This window comes from Camelus dromedarius, chromosome 15 (genome assembly GCF_036321535.1).
Source record: "Camelus dromedarius isolate mCamDro1 chromosome 15, mCamDro1.pat, whole genome shotgun sequence".
Classification (NCBI taxonomy): domain Eukaryota; kingdom Metazoa; phylum Chordata; class Mammalia; order Artiodactyla; family Camelidae; genus Camelus; species Camelus dromedarius.
This window is the reverse complement of record NC_087450.1, coordinates 23,818,116-23,836,111: the sequence shown is the minus strand read 5'-3', so window position 1 is coordinate 23,836,111 and position 17,996 is coordinate 23,818,116. Positions and strand designations below refer to the sequence as shown.

The window sequence follows — 17,996 nt, the reverse complement described above, 5'->3', positions numbered from 1 at the left end:
AACCCGTTAGTCTGAAAGGTGTAAACCTGTCGAGACGCACACGTTTACCCTGAAGTGCATCTTGGGAGTTGTAGTCATTCCTTACCAGTGGTGTTGTCAAAACGCGCTTAGGTTTTGACAAGATCTTGTGTGTACACCCCTCCCGCGGTACACTAAAACGTGAGACGTCTTACACAGAGCATGCGGCGGATTAAAAAAAATTTAATTTCAAAATCTGGACACACGATTTCTTTGTAATCTAAACAGAACCTAAAAAAATACTTGAATTAAGTAGTTATAATATTACGTAGCAATAGAGCCAGGTTAATTGCTGTGACTCATGTGGACAAAATGCATTTTGAGCCCAGAGAAAATAACATTTCTGTCTTAGGTCAGAGAAAGCTTCACACATAACTTTTGAACCTGATGTTAGAGGACCCCTGAGTGGGAGTTTGGTTTGAAAGGTGTTCAGGACTGAGGGGATCAGGTGAACCAAGTCATAATGTGTTACTGGCCTAAAAGAATTTATGTATGTTATGTATTAAGTTAAAGGAGTGAGGACTATACAGAAGTCACTTTGACACTATACCTGTTAAGACTTTGATATCCCACAAATAAGACAGAACTCTGGAAAAAATTGAAGTAATAGGAGTCATTTCCTGTCTTTAGTCAGTTATTCAGGAAATATTTGTTGAGTATTTACTATGTGCTAGACACTGTTCTAGACTAAATAAATAGAAAAAGTCCCTGTTCTCATAGAGCTTACATTCTAGTGTAGGAAGACAATAAAACAGATATGTGCCAGGGACTGGTAAATGTTATGACCAAAAAATACAGTAGCAAAAGATTAAAGAGTGAATTTGGGAAAGGTAATGGTGTTTACTGAAGAAGGCCTCTGAGGAGAAGCAGTCAGCCATGCATTTGCCTAGGGGAAGTGAGAGCAAGGAAAAAGGAAAGTACAAAGGCCTTGAGGCTGTAGAATGCTGAGTGAGCGAGAAGGATAGCAAAGAAAGCAGTGTGACTGGAGTGGAGTGAGAAAGGGGGAAAATTGTGGGACATAAGGTTGGGAGTGGGAGAAAAGCTGTTGAAGGGCCTTAGATTTTACTTTGAATGAGTTGCAGATCCATTGGAGAGTTTGAACTAAGGAGTGAAATGATCTGAAAAATGTTTCAAAGCATCCCTGCTATCTTCCCATTAAGTATCTCTTTTCTTCTATACTCCCTAAGATCTGGGATAAGGGAACAAAGAAATAAGGGAACAAATTTAAACTCTTAGGACTTATCTCTTGCCCCTTGCTGGATTCTCAGGCACACGTTCTTGATTTTTTTCTTGCCCTAGGTCATAGGGATTCCCTCTTTCTTCTACTGCAACAGGCCCACCTCTAACATTTGTAAGGTGCAGGACAAGCATACAAATGGAAGACCATATACTTTAAAAGATTTAAAAATTAAAAGTCTAAAAATTTAAGTTTTAAGTCAAGTTGTTAAATAAAGTATATTTTCTTTTCCTACCTATGGTATACCTTAACAAATAAATTGTCATAATGACCTGGAAACCAGATTCAAATCTAGAATTCTTAAATTCCTCAGAGTTCCAGAATCTCCCTCTGGCCCCTGAAGTCCTTAGTCTGCCTTTCTTCTCTTCTCACACCTCAGCTCTGTCCTGCACTTTGATAGCCCTCATGTGCATACCTAGGATACCCCAAGCCTTCTGTCCAAGCCCTGTCTGTACATTCCTGAAGGTAGTCATCCCTTGGCCACTCCTCAGGAGGACAGTTTGGGAAAAGGACTGTGCAGACCCTGGGAGCAGGCTTGGCCTTTGGGACAGGCAATTTGAGGGTGCCCAGAGCATGGTCTAGAACGGGAAGAGTGGGTTCCAGGTGGATACATCCCTTGGTTTCATGGACTTCTCACCTCATGGAGAGGAGCACTGACAGAAGGCCAGAGCAGTTTTCTCTAAAACACACGAAGGTGGAAGTTGGAAGGTGGAAGTCGGTAGTGCACTGCAACAATGTGTTTTTCCCAGCAGAGATTTTCTTCAGGCAGTCATTAGAGTTCCATTCCAAGGGTTGCAACATTTACATCTACCACCCTTTTTTTAAACACACATAATGGAATACCACACATACTGTTGTATTAATCTACCCTAGTTTATTTAAACTATCTTCTATTTATGTATATGTATCATTTCCAATAGTTTGCAGTTTCAAACAGTAAATGATTACACAGAAGTTATTTCATGTGTACCGTTATTTGTAAGTTAAATTCCTAGAGCAGGGGTTTTCAACCTTGGCACCATGGACATTTTGGGCTGGGTAATTCTTAATTGTAAGAGGTTGTCCTGTGCATTACAGGATGTTTAGCAGTATCCCTTTCTTCTACCCACTAGATTCTGCAGTATTGCACCCCCTTCTCCTGTTGTGATAATCAAAATTATCTTCCATAATAGCCAAATGTCTTTTGAGGGCACATTACACTTTGTAATTCTTGAGGATTAAAAAATGTATATTGTTAATCTCTACAGGGTAAACTGGGTCATGTCTTACATCTTTGAAATGTGAGGCTTTTTGTTTTCACCCTTCCTTATTCTGTAAGATGTTTTTATGAAAAAACTTTTATGAAAGTTTTTTGCTATATTCACTCATTTTTTCCCTTAAGGTGATTAATCCTTAAGGCCGTCCCCATTTAAATAAGCCATCAAAACTGATAACCTCCTCTTCAGCTACATTCCTATTTCTTTCCCCCTTTTTAGCCAAACTGTTCAAAGGTTGAACTTGTTTATCCTCCCTTCATTTCCTCACCTCCCACACTCCTCCATTGAACCTATCTTTTCTGGTTTCCATCACCCCTAGCACTCACCAGAAAGCTCTTAATAAACTCACTAAAGACATCTATGTTGATAATGCCAGTTGAAAATTTTCAACCCATTTTACTTGATCTGAGTTAAAATTGACACTTTTTTGTCTTAATTTTCTTCCTTCTAGTCATCTCATGATGACTCCTGTTTTTATACTTAAGTTATCACCGCAATTATCACTTACATAGAAGAGCCTTCTCTGACTCTCCTGACTAGTTCAAATCCCCTTGGAATGTACCAAAAAACCCAATTCACGTTGGTTTAAGTGCTAAGAGAATTTATTGGCTTATGTGAATAAAAAGTCTGGAGGTAAGAGGAACTTCAGGGTTGATTTGATTGAGTGACTCATCAGTACCGTCGAGAAACTGATTTCTTTCTGCTTCTCAATTCTACTTTCTGCTCTGTCAAATTCATTTTAAGGATGACTCCTTTTGTATCCTAAGCTGGTAGCCAAGAGCTCCCAAGGCTACATAGTTCATCCATGTCAAAAGAGTTTTTTCACTTATCCCTTGTTGCATTGTGATTATATTGACTTAGGTCACGTGCCCATCCTTGAACCTAGAGTTTTGTGGTCTAGGGAATGCCGAGTATTGACTGGCTGAGGCTAATCAGACCCCATGCTTGTAGTTGGGAGTGGGGTTAATCCCACCCAAATCCCATGGATGTTACACTATGTGATATGGGTAAAATAGATGCTAGGAAGACAAGAGTATTAATTTTATCTTCCTATTTATTACACATTGTTATAGCACCATGTGCCCCTCCATTGTAGCATTTGTCATACTTGGAGCTTTATGTAAAATTTTTGATTAATAACTGTTTCCATATCTAGATGAAAAATTTTCATGAATCCAGGGAACTTTTTTTTTTTTTTCACACCATTGTGTCTCCAGTGCCTAGCATAGGGCATGGAATACATCAGGTGCTCAATAACTATTGAAAGAATGAAGTTTCCTCTAGAAGTTAACTACTTATTTTGACATTCCCTGTAGCAGGTAATTTAAAAACTACCCTATTAGCGCAACTGAGATTCAGTTAATATTTGAAAGCTCCAGATTGTTGTCTCTAATTTCTATCTCCAAGCAGTCAATTCTTGATACACCACTGAGTGATACGTGAAACAAATTCATATTATTTTAACATCTTCCATAGTTTCTGATTTCTAATGGGATAAAGTTCTGTAGGATGGCATATAAAGCTCTTCACCAATTGACACCTACCAAACCCTGCCTCTCTACTCTCAAGAGCAAGGTTACAGACTATTGGTCTTCCCTTGGGTGATTTCCTTTTCCCATCACAGCCCCTCCCCTAACTCTTACCAGATGTTTTTAGAAGTCTTTTCTTTGGGGGAATGTAAGTTTCTCCAGGTATTCCCCTATATCCTGCCTGAGTAAAGACAGAGGAAGACTAGAGATCCAACTATTTGGTATTCAGGCTTTCACTTAATTCCCACTTTTAACCCTGTTTCACAATCTCCCACTATCTCCTGTGACAAGTGTCCCCAAGTCAAAAGTTTCTCCAGTTTCAGAAAATAAATCATTCTTCTAAGGTGGCAGTGGCAGTGTTACATGGGCATGTATGGGTATGAATGTGTATATGTGTGTGGAGGGGAGTCTTTTGGTAATAGGGATAGGGAAGTGGACCCAGGCCTATAGCCCCTCTGTGTAGACTTACCCTGCCCTCAAATTCTCACCCCTGATCCTTTGATTTTTTGTGGAGATGATTCATTCTCTTGTTGAAATGCTACTTAGATCATACTCTTTATTAAATTCACAGACACACACAATTATATACATATATCTGGATTTGAGTCTGAATTCATTATTTTTCCATTATTTTATTTGATCAACTCTAGTATGAGTTTTAATTGCTGTAATTTGTTTTGATATTTGGTGTGGTGGCCATAAGTACACCACTCAGATCTCCTTAAAGAGAACTTGCTTTGGGGAACATAGTTGACAGCCAGCTGCCACCCTTTTGGATACACCATTATGTTTGTGCTGAAGCCACAGATAGCTCCAGCTGCTCCCAGCTGGTGATTGAGCATAGCAGGGGTACAAAATTTGTCCTTTCTGTCCAAAGCAGAACTCCTCTAATGGGCATCTTTGGCTTGAGGAACTTACCAGCCTGGATGAGACTTTCTTGGAATTACAATAGTCTGAAGTTCTTTCTATCCAGTATTTCCTTCCCTCCCTCCTTTTACAGAGGTCAGACTTGCACTGTGGTATGTGGGCTCTCCTTGTCAATTCCTGAGCCCACTTACTTTATCCTTCACAGACACTTCCCCCAGTCAGTATCTTGTATGAGTAATCCTTTATTGGCATATGCCTGAGGACAGAACTGACATTGGTAATATGGGGAGGGGTGCCAGAAATCAGGCAGTAAGATGGGGTTTGGGGAATGGTTTACTCAGCCTCTGGCACAAAGTGACTACTGACTACACCAGTAGTGACCTAGGAAAACATTCTAGAAGGAGGAAGAATGCTGTTGCCTATTCAGTGATTCAGGATTTGAAAGGTATGGGGGAAACAATGCTTACAAGGATAGATTAAGTTGTACTATTGCCTTGCAGAAGGAAAATGAAATGAGGCACTTAATACAGTTAAGAACTAAGTTTGGGAGCCAGGGTGACACTTTAGGCTTCATAAGAGGCCCTTATTTCCTGCAGTGGAAGAACAGACATGAGATTTGACAGTTACAGAGCTCTAAAGGTGTTTGATGTTCAGCCTAGGGAGGTCTGCTATGCATCTAGGGCCCTGGTTGGGAAAAGTATGAAGCTTTGAAACTAGGGATGGTGTCCCTGAGGATTTTGGCTCTGTAGACACCCCTGGGTCATCAGGGCTTGCAGAAATGGCTCATAATGCCTAGCAAGAGGTAACACTGCCCACCCCTTTGCAGAAAGACCTCTTCCATAGTTGCTCCCGTTTCTTCTCTTAGCTGAGAGGCTGTGGTAACTAGGGTTAAACCTCAGCATACTCTGCTGGGGACTGCTGGGCCTGATAAGGTAGGAAGAAGACTACACACTGAAGTAACTGAAATAAGCTAGCATGTACTAGCAGGAGCCAGAGAAGTACACTTGGGATTGGATTTTGAGGGTGCTTGATCAAGGAGGTTGGAGGTTAAGTCTGGCTAATAAAAATTTCATTGACTTGAGATACGTTTTGGGACATAAGATTTAACCCTGGCCAGGACCCCAGGGGATGGGGCAAACTCACTGCTGACATAGCTCTTCAAAACCTGAAAAAAAGTGTGAGAAGTGGAAATGAGCTCACACCACGGCAATGTTTGACTGCTGGAGAAAACAGCAGTTTATTTTGGCAAACCTATGTGGCCACTGCTCACTTACTAGTTCTAACACATAGTTTTATAGCAACTTAGTGTTTTTCAGATGGTTATCTGCAGATGTTTTTGTTCTCCTCCACCTCTTTTTAATCTTAATCACGTTGTTTAGGACCTCAGAACACTAATGAGAGTTATAGTGATGACTATTTTCTTCCTGACTTCAATGGCAACATCTCCAGTGTTGTACACATATTCTTAATTTCTGATAGATACCATTTACCAAGTTAAGGACATTTCCTAATATTCAAAATTCACATTGGAAATGCACATTGAAGTCTATAAATTGCCTCTTTTGCATCTTATTATCATATGATTTTTCTCTATAATTCATTATAGAGATTATATGCCTACCCATCTTTGCATTCCCACAGATCTACTTGGTCCTGATAGCTATTTCCAAAATTTTATTAAGATAATTTGTCTGCTTTCATAAATGATAATGGTAATATTTTTATGCTTTTTAAAAAATATCACCTCTTCTAATCTATGAGTCCTTGGCAATTGCATTAAAATGTATAGCCATAAAACTATATCAAAACTATAGCCAAATAAACAGTTTTGGTTTCCATGAAATGTTGGGTATTCTTCAGTGTTTACCAACACATGCAGAATAAAGTTCAGAGTCCTAAGCCTAATATTCTAAACCCCTCTACAGTCTGACCTCTATTTACTGTCTTCTTTATCTACTGATAAAACTGTTTCCACTCCATCAGCAGACTTTCCCTTTATAATCATCCTTTAAAGTGCAGCTCAAATATCACCTCTCCATATTGAAATCCTTTTCAAAGTCCATGTCTTAGCAACTGCCACTTTTTCTTCCAGGTAGAATTAACCTATTCTTTCCCCATTTTTTATGACTTTTTAAAACCTCAACTAGAGTGCTCATGAGCCTGCCTTTCATAAATTGGTTAACTCTATATATTAGACTATGTGTATGTATCGGTAGTAAACAAACTATCTGATAGCTTAGTACTGTGCTTATAATAGGGAGTTTTAATTACCTTTAAATTAATTTTGTAAGTTTCAGAGTATTTTGAAACTGTTACAGTGATTTGAGATATGCCTGAGATGGTAAAACTGGGATTGTTTTAAAAATATTATCTCTGCATAAGTTACTTATGTCCCAACTGCTTTCTAGGATATTCAGATGAATATCCAGCCGATATGTTGGTTGGTGACTTCACACTTACATTTAGTCTGACACCTTTCTCTTGAATAACTGCTTTGACCCTCTAGGTTTACTATTCATGTCACAGATCCTACTGTCTTCACAACCTTCAGGCTGAAATCCTCGGCTATACCTCCTTCTTTCTGTTCCCTTCACATTCTACCTACATCCCATTCTGAGTAATATAAGTCTATCCATTTCCTTTTTATATTTGTTCTGCAGTATCTTGGTATCGGCTCAGCCTACTCTTTTTGAACATTCTCCCTTCTCAGGAGTGGGCACCTGAGAATTCTCTTGACTAGTTGCTTGTACTTAGGGTTACCAGATTGAGCAAACAAAAATATAGCACACCTAGTTAAATTTGAATTCAAATAAACAAAGAAAAATTTTAATATAAGTATATCCCAAATATTGCATGGGCCATACTTACACTGAACATTCATTTACCTGAAATTCCAATTTCAGTTGGCATTCTGTTAATTTTATCTGGCAATCCTACTCAGGTTTGACACCTTTCTCAAGCTGAGCCTATCATTTTCTCCTCCAGGAGAATCTGAACTCGGAGACAAGTAACTTCCTGTGGAATCGCCATCTTTGCCCCATGCTCTGAAAATCCATTTGCATAGAAGAATAAAGCTGTTATGTGGAACGAAGCACAAATTAGAGGCCATAAGACTCCACAGGCAGTAAGAACTACCATAGTTCCTGATAACTTGACAGTCCTGGTTCCAGTCCACCACAGGGAGTGTGACTTGGCTTCCATGAAATAAATTCATGGCCCTATGGTAAATTTCCTTCTTTGCTTTAGCTTAACTTAGGTTGGTTTCTGTCCCTTGATACCAAGACATACTCTTTTTTCCATTTTTGCTCCTACTACCTTAGTTTCTTGAGCCTGGAATTTTGTAGAAGTCTTTTAAACTTTTATAGCATCTCAGTGTCTTCCTTCCTGCAAGTAACCAAGCATATTCTTGCCTGATTAAATGCTCTGAAAATACCACTTTGCATTGGCTATCTCCCCTTGTCTTATATTCTTTAAAATTTGCTTTCTAATTCTGGTGAAGAACGGGCATAAGATTAAGGAGTAAAAGACTATGTGAAATTGGTTTATAAAATGGAAAGGCTGCTGTATATTCTAAACATACAATACCAATAAAGTTGTTAGTCTCTTTATCTGGAATTCTCTTTCCCAAATAGCTGCACATCTTCCTCCACTTCATCAGGTCTCTGCTCAAATGTTATCTAATCAGAGATGTCACACATTATATTGCCTAGCACATAGTAAGTGTTGAATAAATGAATGCTATGCTTGGCTGAACTGAACTAATAAGATACTGATAATCATACTACTATCTTAGATCCAGAAATTCAAGATATTCTAGAAGAGAAGAAAAAAATGATCATATAAAAACTGTAATTTATTGGCAGGAGGTGTCAATAACAAAGAAACATGAAGGAAAAAGCCTTATAAGTATCTATATTGCACTAACTACCAAAGATGGACAGTCAATTTGAATTGAGTCATTATAAATGAGAGATTTTAGCATATAATTGCCCCCATAGAAAAACCTTATTGGAAAGCAGGGAAAACTACCAAGATTTGAATGAAGACTAAAACAAGAAAAGTTCAGACATAAAGTGTAGGTTCTTGGTTTAGTGAAAATGGGATCCTTTTGGTGGTTTGTGATTACTAACTTATATTGTCACTTAGTGGCACTACTGGTCTCTAGAGTTTAAGAACTAGCTTTATTTTTCTGTATTATTAACAGTGGGGAGTCTCTTTGAAAATGAAAATAGAAGACTCAAGAAAAACAAATTATAATTTTGAAATTCTCTCGTGGATTATATCTTAGACAAGTCAAACTGAAAAATTTTTTTGTCATTATAAAATAGAACAATAAAAAATACAAAGCATATAGTTTAAATTTTCATTTTCTTTCCTTTTCAGTTGCTCTTCAGTATTTCAGAAAGTATATCAACATTGCCTATCGTGCTGTTTTACACACTATAGATATATATAATCAGCATTTATTGACTTAAATACGCACATTTAAAAAATCTTTGGCTAGCTAAATTTTTAGTATTTTATGAATAGTTAGCCCTGAGTCGTGAATTTAGAAATATTTCAACAGATTTATAAAAGGACTGAATATTCTAAATTATGACTTCCGTGAACCATTTCATTTTTTTGTGGAATTATAACATGATACACTAAATAATGGGAATGAACATCATCTTACAGCTATTATTTATAATTATATCAACAGCCTCTATACATGGCTGTTTCAAACATTTATTTATTAACTGAAAATCATTAATTCCTCCATCTCTTCTACCAAGAACATCCATACATTAGCAACATATACACAAAAAAGTGACGTAGTTCTATTTGATGAGTAAATTATTTTTCTATATTTTCTAAATTGAAAAACATATTACCTCATTCTAGTTAGGAATCTGATTTATAATATTTACTCCACAATGTTAATGGTTTTGTGACCAGTTTGAAAGACGGTATATCATTAAAATCAGACCAAAGAGCTCTCTCAGCTCCTTATTATATATCTGGTAACTACTAAAGAAGTTGTCACTGGTTTTGATTATGACAAGTTCTAGTTTGTCAAACAGTGTGGGCAAGTAAAGCTGTTGTGCAAAGAGGAGAGCCATAAGATGACTAACTAAACCGCCACTACATATAGAAAGAAGAAAAATAAGATAAGTAGGAAGAGATCCATTACAGTAGCAAATGTGATCTATTTCTAAATTTTTCAGATGCTTCAAAATTATAGGAATTGGTAATCTTTTCTAAGATGTATAAATAGTTTACTTTTAATAAATATTAATTTATAATGTAAATAAGAGAATATAGGTAACTCGAAATTAAAAAATAGAACACATAAAGTGAGAAATTTTAATACAAATCATCAGAATATATTTATATTACGTATAAATCTCACATTAGGAGATACTACTGAAATTTTGCTCTACAGACTATCACTCTAGTATTCTTAAAAAAAAAAAAAATCACCGGGAAGAATTAGATGATGACTGTGAAACAGGTTCTCCCATTACGATACTGCTTCTTTCATTTAAAGTTTTGACAACAGTTGTAGCTGGAGACTGGAGCACTTTACGAGAAAGCCTCATTCTTCCATCAGCTGGATCACGTCCAAAGTATTTCACCTGTGTTAAAGAAACAAATATACTTAAAAAGTTATAACACATTGATTGATATCCAAATTAAAAGATATTTAATTTTACGTGGTCCAAGTAAGGCAATGATTAATGTTTTTACTTGTTCACTAAAAGCATAGCTCAGTGCTAAGTGGAGGTATATGCTAATAAATATAATTTGGTTAAGTAGTAATTATAAAAAAAGAAGAGTCAAGGGCATTTAGTTGCCCAATTATAGTCTTCTGTTAGACTCAATCTGTGCCTTCTTATTCTGTCCAGGCCAGGTCCCTATGTTGCAAGAACAGTGAAAGCCATAGTGAATGATTCTAGATAAAAGCTTCCTGAGCCTAACTGTGCTACGAACTATATAGGATTACGCTTAGGTCACTCTGACAACCACTCAAAGGACTATCTATCACACTGGAGGTTATTTGGTTTCAACTTAGACACTGAAAGTCAGGGGAAAATGTGGTAATTTTAAAGTCCCTTCTGATGTAAAATAACAATCTTATACAGAGAGATTATGTCTTAGTTCTCATCTTTCCCTAGAGGCTACTTGAACAATGGGACTACAGATTGGGAATAAACTAGAAATCTTAGTTACTCAGATCATAGGTATAACAGGAACAGAATGTGGTGCAGCCAAAAATAAAAAAGTATGTGTATACACACACACACACACACACACACACACACACACACACACTAGCAACCACTTCTTTCATCTACTCATCTAATCATAAAGCACTATTAAAAAGGTCGATTTTGTTATCAGACTTCTAGAACTGAACAACATGGCTTTCATCAAACTCAAAAATTTTTAGCCTCCCAGCAGTATAGAAGCAATTAAAGTCTCAACTCCTCAAATATGACAATCAAAGGCCTTCAACAAAATTACCTTATCAAGTTTCTCGCGTCCTGTCTCCAGATCACTGACTCTGCATAGCCATCACTGACCTACTCATGTATTTTTAAAAGCTCTAAAGTGGAATATTGTCCTAACTAAACTATAAGCTCCTTGAGGGAAAGAAATGTATCTAAATCCTTAATGAGTCTGTTTCAAGCAACTCTAAAGTTAAAATAGAAGCACAATGAGTCTGTTTCAAGCAACTCTAAAGTTAAAATAGAAGCACAGCATTTAATCACAGATGTTAATTTGATTCTTTCAGCTTATTTGTTGAAACAAATAATGGAAAATTCCAAGTATAAAGTACAACTTTAAGGCCAAAAGATTGAATACAAGTACCTGAATTTCTTGGCCAACTTCTAATCCTAAAGCAGTGGGATGTTTAATCTGAAAGAGAACATGTTAATCTATTCATTGTCATGACTAATTATCTATTATCCATCGGTAGTACACATTTTTTTTCCAAGTGGAAAACAGCTTTACTGGTTTTTCTGATTACAAAGTCTGCTAATTACAAAGATTTAAAATAATATGGAAGTATGCATATGATCATCCAAAACCCCTGTGCTCATAAGATAACTAATGGTAACACTTCAATGAGTATCCCTTCAAATGTTTCACTGTGTGGACTGCATTTGTAAAAAAGGACCTTATTGAGTTTGTTTCATAATGTGATTTTTTTATACAGTATGTTGAGATCTTTTCATATCAATAAACAAAGCCTTACAGTTGAATATTCAAACTCTATTATTTGTTTAACAAATCCCCTAAAGATGGCTGTTTAATTTGTTTTAAATTCCAGTGTTACAAACATTAATAATCAGTGAATCTAGGTGAAAGGTATATGGATGTACAGTGTGTTATTTTTTTCAACTTTTAGGCTTAAGATTTTTCAAAATAAAAAGTTGAAGAAAAATAAATTGCAGTGTTGCAACGATTACATATTCACATATTCTATTCTCTCAGAACAAAGTCCACAATGGTAGAATTTCAACATCCAGAGGTACTCATACATTTACCAAAATCTCTCCAAAAAGTTTGCCCCAGTTTATTTCTATCAACAGTGTATAAGAATGTCCATTTTTTTCTCTATACTTTTATGCACACTGGGGATTTTCAACTACCTGAGAAGTTGAAAAATGGTAACTTGGTTTTATTTGCATTTTAGAAAATTACTGAGTAACTTGGTTGGCTTTAAAAAAAAAACAATTTATCTATGAATTCTTTGCTCATTTTCCTATTGATATTCATCTTTCTTACTGAACTATGTAAGTGTTTTGTATATGAACCCTCTTGTCATATGTTATAAGCATTTTTCCTGTAAGTTGCTTCTTGTCTTTCAAATTTACTTTAATTTTGCCACAATTTTAAAAAATTATGAGGTCAAATTTTATCACTATGTATATTTCTGGCTTTAATATCATGCTGAGAAAGATTTCTTCAGTCCCAAGATTATTAAAACATCCATATTTTCTTTTAGTGTCTTCCCTGTACCCCCACCCCTCCCCATACCAAGATTTTCTTTTTCTTCCCCTCACTGCCTTAAAATTTATTTTTTTTTCCATTTTGCTCTGTGATCTAGATGGGATTTTGGTATAAAAAGAGAAGAGATCCTGCTTTATGATAACCAGCTGTTCCAATATAATTTATTGAATAATCTTTGTTTCCCCACTGACTAAAAATGCAACTTTTAGTATGTATTATATTCTCACGTATTTTATTTCTGGTGTCTATTCTCTGTTGTCTATTTCTGGGCCAGTAATTCATTGTTTTATCCTCTATAGCTTTACAACATATTTTGATATATGATAAAACAGACATTCCTAATTTTTCTCTGCCCCCCATAGTTTTCTTGAATGGTTTCATATTCTTAGTCTTCCAATTGTATAAACTACAACAAAGATTAAAAACATCCTAAGAATTATATTTCCATGATTGGTTGGTCAGGAAAATTGGGAAAATAGGGCTATCACTAGATATTTTTAGTAATTGCTGTGTGTTAACTCTGGATGCTATTATACCTCAAAACACTCAATGTTTCTATGCCATGTTGGAAGGAGAAACACAAATATTTGTGGTAAATAATGTAAAACCTTTTGTCAGCAGTATTTCTGTCTTTCTTTTTTGTATTTAGGCCAGTAGTAGGCAAAGTGTAAAGTCCTCATCAACCTAGGTAATTTCATTGTGGTTATTTTAAGGCAGTTTTAAAAATAATCAAGTCTGCCTTTCTTGTTTTTACCTTTCGTTGATCAAGCTGTGTGTTGTGAAGCAGTACAGCAGTCATATTTGGATATAGTTTAACCATAACTCCACTGTCTCTAAGAAAAGGAAATAAGCCTGGTTAGAACAGTAAGTAGCTGTATGCCTACTGATAATTAAACCGTGATTATGTTTTCGTAAGACAACGAAGTAAAAAAACAAATTAAAAAACCCCTCCGGTACCTGTTTTTGTAACTATAAAAAGTATGATTATCTAAAAAGGATACTTATTTTTTTAATTGAAAATGCACCTTACATTTAAATACTTGTGAATCAAAGGACAGAGAAAATATAAAGGAAAAACAGCAGTGAAAAGCTTTTGGAACATATATTCCTCTTTTATATTTCTCTTCATAGTATTTTCCAAAAATTTTTGAAATGACATTAAATATTTTAAGATAGTGTAGAATTATCATCAACCTATTAAGTAGTGATTTAAGGAAAGGGGTTAGATAAAATGGGACAACTTTCTTCATTAAAAAAATTCTCTTCCTTTTCTCCTCTAATCTACTAATGTAAGCCATCCCATTTCTTATTTTTCACCTACAGTGTTGAACAAATGATCCCACTGCCTTTTATTGTTCATTTTAAATAGCTTTGAACATTCATGCTACATCTGATAATTTCTTTTTTTCCTAAAAAGGGGATTTTATGATTCTGAAAATTCCATCTTTTTAGCTGGTAAAAAATGATCTGCATTTGAAACTGGCATTTTAAAAAATGCACTACTCAGGCATTAAGTAGTACTATCTTTAAAACAAATCAACAAGAAACTATCAAAAATAAAAAAAGAAAGGAAAAAAGAAATATTGCTAAATCCATTTTGGGCGTGTTTATTGTTTACTGGGAAGATTAAAATGGTGGGAAATTTGGTTAAAAAATAATTCAGTTAGAAGAATATTAATATAATTGTAATCACAGAACCATGTTAATGAAAATCTATCAGCTGGTAAAGAATAAATTATATCTTAAAAATAATGATTATATGGCAATTGGCATATAACCTAAACACTTTACAACTTCAAAGTAAATAATGTAAACATGAAGTTAACATGAGCTTGTAATATAAGTATTTTAAAAACCAGCAAAGCATTTTACTTAATATTACCTGATTTCAGTTATTGTGGCGGTATACACTGCTCCGAATTCTAATTGCTGCTCTTGCTGTAAGTGTAAAATATGCTGTAAGAATCATAAAGAAAACAGCAACAAAAAGTAGAAAAAGGTAACTAGTATAAGATCTCTACTTACATCATCTTTGCAGATTTCAGTAATGAAGTCTCTTGCTTCATGCATAGCACTGGGTGTTGGAGCAAATACAGAAAATGTTTCTTCGTCCACCTGACTAATAGTGACTCCTTTTAAAAAAAATAGTTTTATATAGTAAAGTTTACTTGTTCATTACAGTGGAGACTTGCCTTAACAGTAGATGTGAGAAGGGGAGGACCTGGAAGTAGCTGGGCAGGGTTGTGCTATGTTTAATCACTCCTTTAGGAATGAAGGGATTCATTCATCAGCAAATACACATTATACATTTGCTATGTATCTAATGTTGTGCTAAGCCCTGTGGATACAACAGTGAACCAGTGTCCCTGCTTTCTTGGAGTGCACATTCTGGTAGGAGAAAGCATGTTAAGTTCTAATTTTAGAGAGTTTGGTTTTGTGCTCTTAATTATGAGAAGAAACTATACTAGAACCCTTTCCTCACCCTTTCTTCTTTCCTCTTTAGAATGGTGAACAGATGGACCAGGGGTGAAATCATGTCAGTTTCTCAGTCTTAAGAACTAGCTAAGGTGACTCTGCTTCTCACTCTTCCTCAGAACCTCAAAGCTGGTAAGTACTAGGTAACCCAAAGATTGCTTCCAGAAAAAAACAAAGTATACTACTTCTGCACATGCTCTTTAAATAAAAGAGTAAAGAAGAATAAATGAAAAACAGCAGAAGTCATAGTAAGAGAAAATTAAAGCAAAACTCCTCTACAGTGAAAAACTAAACATTTTCCTAAATGTTTGATTTTAAACTGTTGAAGAAAAACCGATGAATTCTAAGTCATCCTTCTTGAATATAGTTAAGGATGATTGTTTGCTGATTTATTAAGAGGCATACACAGAAAACTTACAGTAAAGACATTGAATGTTACATCCTTTTCTCTTGATTTATCTCTTATGTCTCAAACATATTTTCGGAGAAACACAATAGAGATGAAATTGCAAACTTACATGGCCTACCAGTAAATAAAAAACCCCAGACTACATACAACTCTTACCTGTTTCAGCTTGAAGTTTTTTTAAATGATATCCACCTGGTCCAACAAATTTTGCTCGTTTTGATAATGGAACCTGAACAGTTTCTAAAATGTAGTACAGACAAAAATATAAATAATTCAGGCATATATATATGAACCTAAAACATGTCCTTGTCACACAAGACTTTTTTTTGGACTGACACAAGTAAAAATATTTCAATATGAAATAGAAAAACAGTTTTCTCTTTGACTAAAATTACTGAAAGTTTCAATGTCTAAAATATCCTGCCATATGTAAAGTATTTTAACTATAAAAGTATTTAAAAAATTTTTGTTTTAAAAAATTTTTAGTTAGTAATGTACTTTCATATAATAATGTTTACCTTATCATGAAATCAGTAATTTTAATGTATTACCTACAACAGGTCCATTTTCTTTTCTAGATGCTCGAGGTTTTGAAATAGCTTTGTTCATAATCTGTAATATCTCCTTCTTTGCCACTAGAAGAGATAAAAACATAATAAAAAAAATATAAATATATAAAATAAATGTGATAGAAATAGCAGTATTCTTAGTTTTATGGAGTAAAATCCAAATTCTTTAGGTTAATAATCAAAGCTCTTCACATCCCATTTATCTTAACAATTCTATTTATATTCCCTTCTCCTTAAATCCTATCTTGAGGACTCGATTTGTAAAAATTGAATTTTCTCTGGTCTCCCACTTTGCTGATTAGTCATATACCCAATAACCTAATACTTCATGATACAGGTTATTACATTAAATTTCATTTTCTAAAGGCAGTATTTTATAACAAGCCTATAATAAGCCTAATGGGAATTATAGTTCCCATTAACAAACAATGATGAAAGGAGATTTAGGCACGCTGGCTTGACTTACCTGAGGCTTGCTGAATGGCCTCCATTACAATTTTTACTGGTATTCCAGGTAATTTAATATCAGCCTAATATGGAAAAGTCAAAAAATGGTTATACTGATTCATGATTCACTATTACTCAAATATTAAACAAAATGAAACAAAATGGGTTTTAAAATACCTGTAATGCAGTTATTCCCTTACTAGTGCCGGCTATTTTGAAATCCATATCACCATGGTAATCTTCAATTCCCTTAAGGAATTTAAAAAATTATGATATAGTTTTATCCAAAAATGAAATTCACCAATAGTCATTGTAAAGGAATTTTTAAAAATAGCTTTAGAAGTAAACTCTGTCCTCTAGGAATATACACACAAAAAGACTTGTACATTAACTACCAATTCCAATTTGTGACTTTTTAAGTTAGATATTTCATCAGAAAATGACTTTATTTTTAGATCATGTTTCCGCCCATAAATACATAAGGATTAATTTACAATCATCCTAAAGCCATTATGGATACTTACACTGAATTATATTTTAAATTCACATCCCATAAAGTCCAAGGCAAATATGCAGAAGAGGAAAGTAAGAGCAAGGACTTCTATTTCTTAAGCGCTAGCATTCTTCTAAGCACAATCTGCTTGTAAAGTATGTATAATCTTCACCATTAAATATTTGAAAATGTGAATATACTTGCCAGAATATCTGTCAGCAAACGATAATCTTCTATTTCACCCTTGTCAGCATTGTTTTTGGTAACCAATCCTATTGCCACACCTGCGACAGCAGATGAAATTGGAACCCCTATAATTGAGAAAAAGAATTTGTGTGTAATGTGTACATCAGCCTAACCACATACTATTTATCATTCTGTTGATTATTTTAAGGTAAGTGGATAGTGTTCTAAGTTGACAACCAAAACTAAGTTGGAGGAAAGGTCTCCATAAATCATCTGACTACCTCATTTCTTCTTAAAAATTTAATAAAAGCCCCTTAATACAATTCTAAAAGGCAACCCACTGTCTTCAGCAAAAACCTGTCTAATAATAGCAAACTTAACTCTTAAAGCAATCCATTTCTTTGCCTTTTGTTTTTGGTGCCTTCTTTTTCTTTTTTTGGAAAAGTAACCATGTATTTGGTAAATCTTTCCAGCCTGAGACCCTGAGTCAACCTCCCCATGACAGCCAC

The 17,996-nt window shown here is 35.0% G+C and overlaps 1 protein-coding gene across 4 annotated transcripts in view; it reads right to left on the bottom strand.

The window, feature by feature from the left end:
- Nucleotides 1–3,906: 3,906 nt before the first annotated feature.
- PNPT1 (polyribonucleotide nucleotidyltransferase 1) overlaps nucleotides 3,907–17,996 on the bottom strand; it is a 42,853-nt gene continuing 28,763 nt past the window's right edge. The window contains exons 19-30 of one of the 4 annotated variants that reach the window (XM_010989751.3): nucleotides 17,506–17,612; nucleotides 16,986–17,057; nucleotides 16,828–16,891; nucleotides 16,344–16,427; nucleotides 15,949–16,032; nucleotides 14,934–15,040; nucleotides 14,791–14,846; nucleotides 13,663–13,741; nucleotides 11,763–11,810; nucleotides 10,371–10,525; nucleotides 7,793–7,981; nucleotides 3,907–6,072 (exon numbers count right to left, since the gene is read on the bottom strand). In XM_010989751.3, the coding sequence (XP_010988053.2) occupies nucleotides 7,828–7,981; nucleotides 10,371–10,525; nucleotides 11,763–11,810; nucleotides 13,663–13,741; nucleotides 14,791–14,846; nucleotides 14,934–15,040; nucleotides 15,949–16,032; nucleotides 16,344–16,427; nucleotides 16,828–16,891; nucleotides 16,986–17,057; nucleotides 17,506–17,612 (1,010 nt within the window). In that variant the 3' untranslated portion in view covers nucleotides 3,907–6,072; nucleotides 7,793–7,827. Of the gene's footprint in view, nucleotides 6,073–7,717; nucleotides 7,982–10,164; nucleotides 10,526–11,762; nucleotides 11,811–13,662; nucleotides 13,742–14,790; nucleotides 14,847–14,933; nucleotides 15,041–15,948; nucleotides 16,033–16,343; nucleotides 16,428–16,827; nucleotides 16,892–16,985; nucleotides 17,058–17,505; nucleotides 17,613–17,996 lie in introns of those variants that run through there. The other 3 variants (XM_064494477.1, XM_031467061.2, XM_064494478.1) reach the window with 3 other exon arrangements.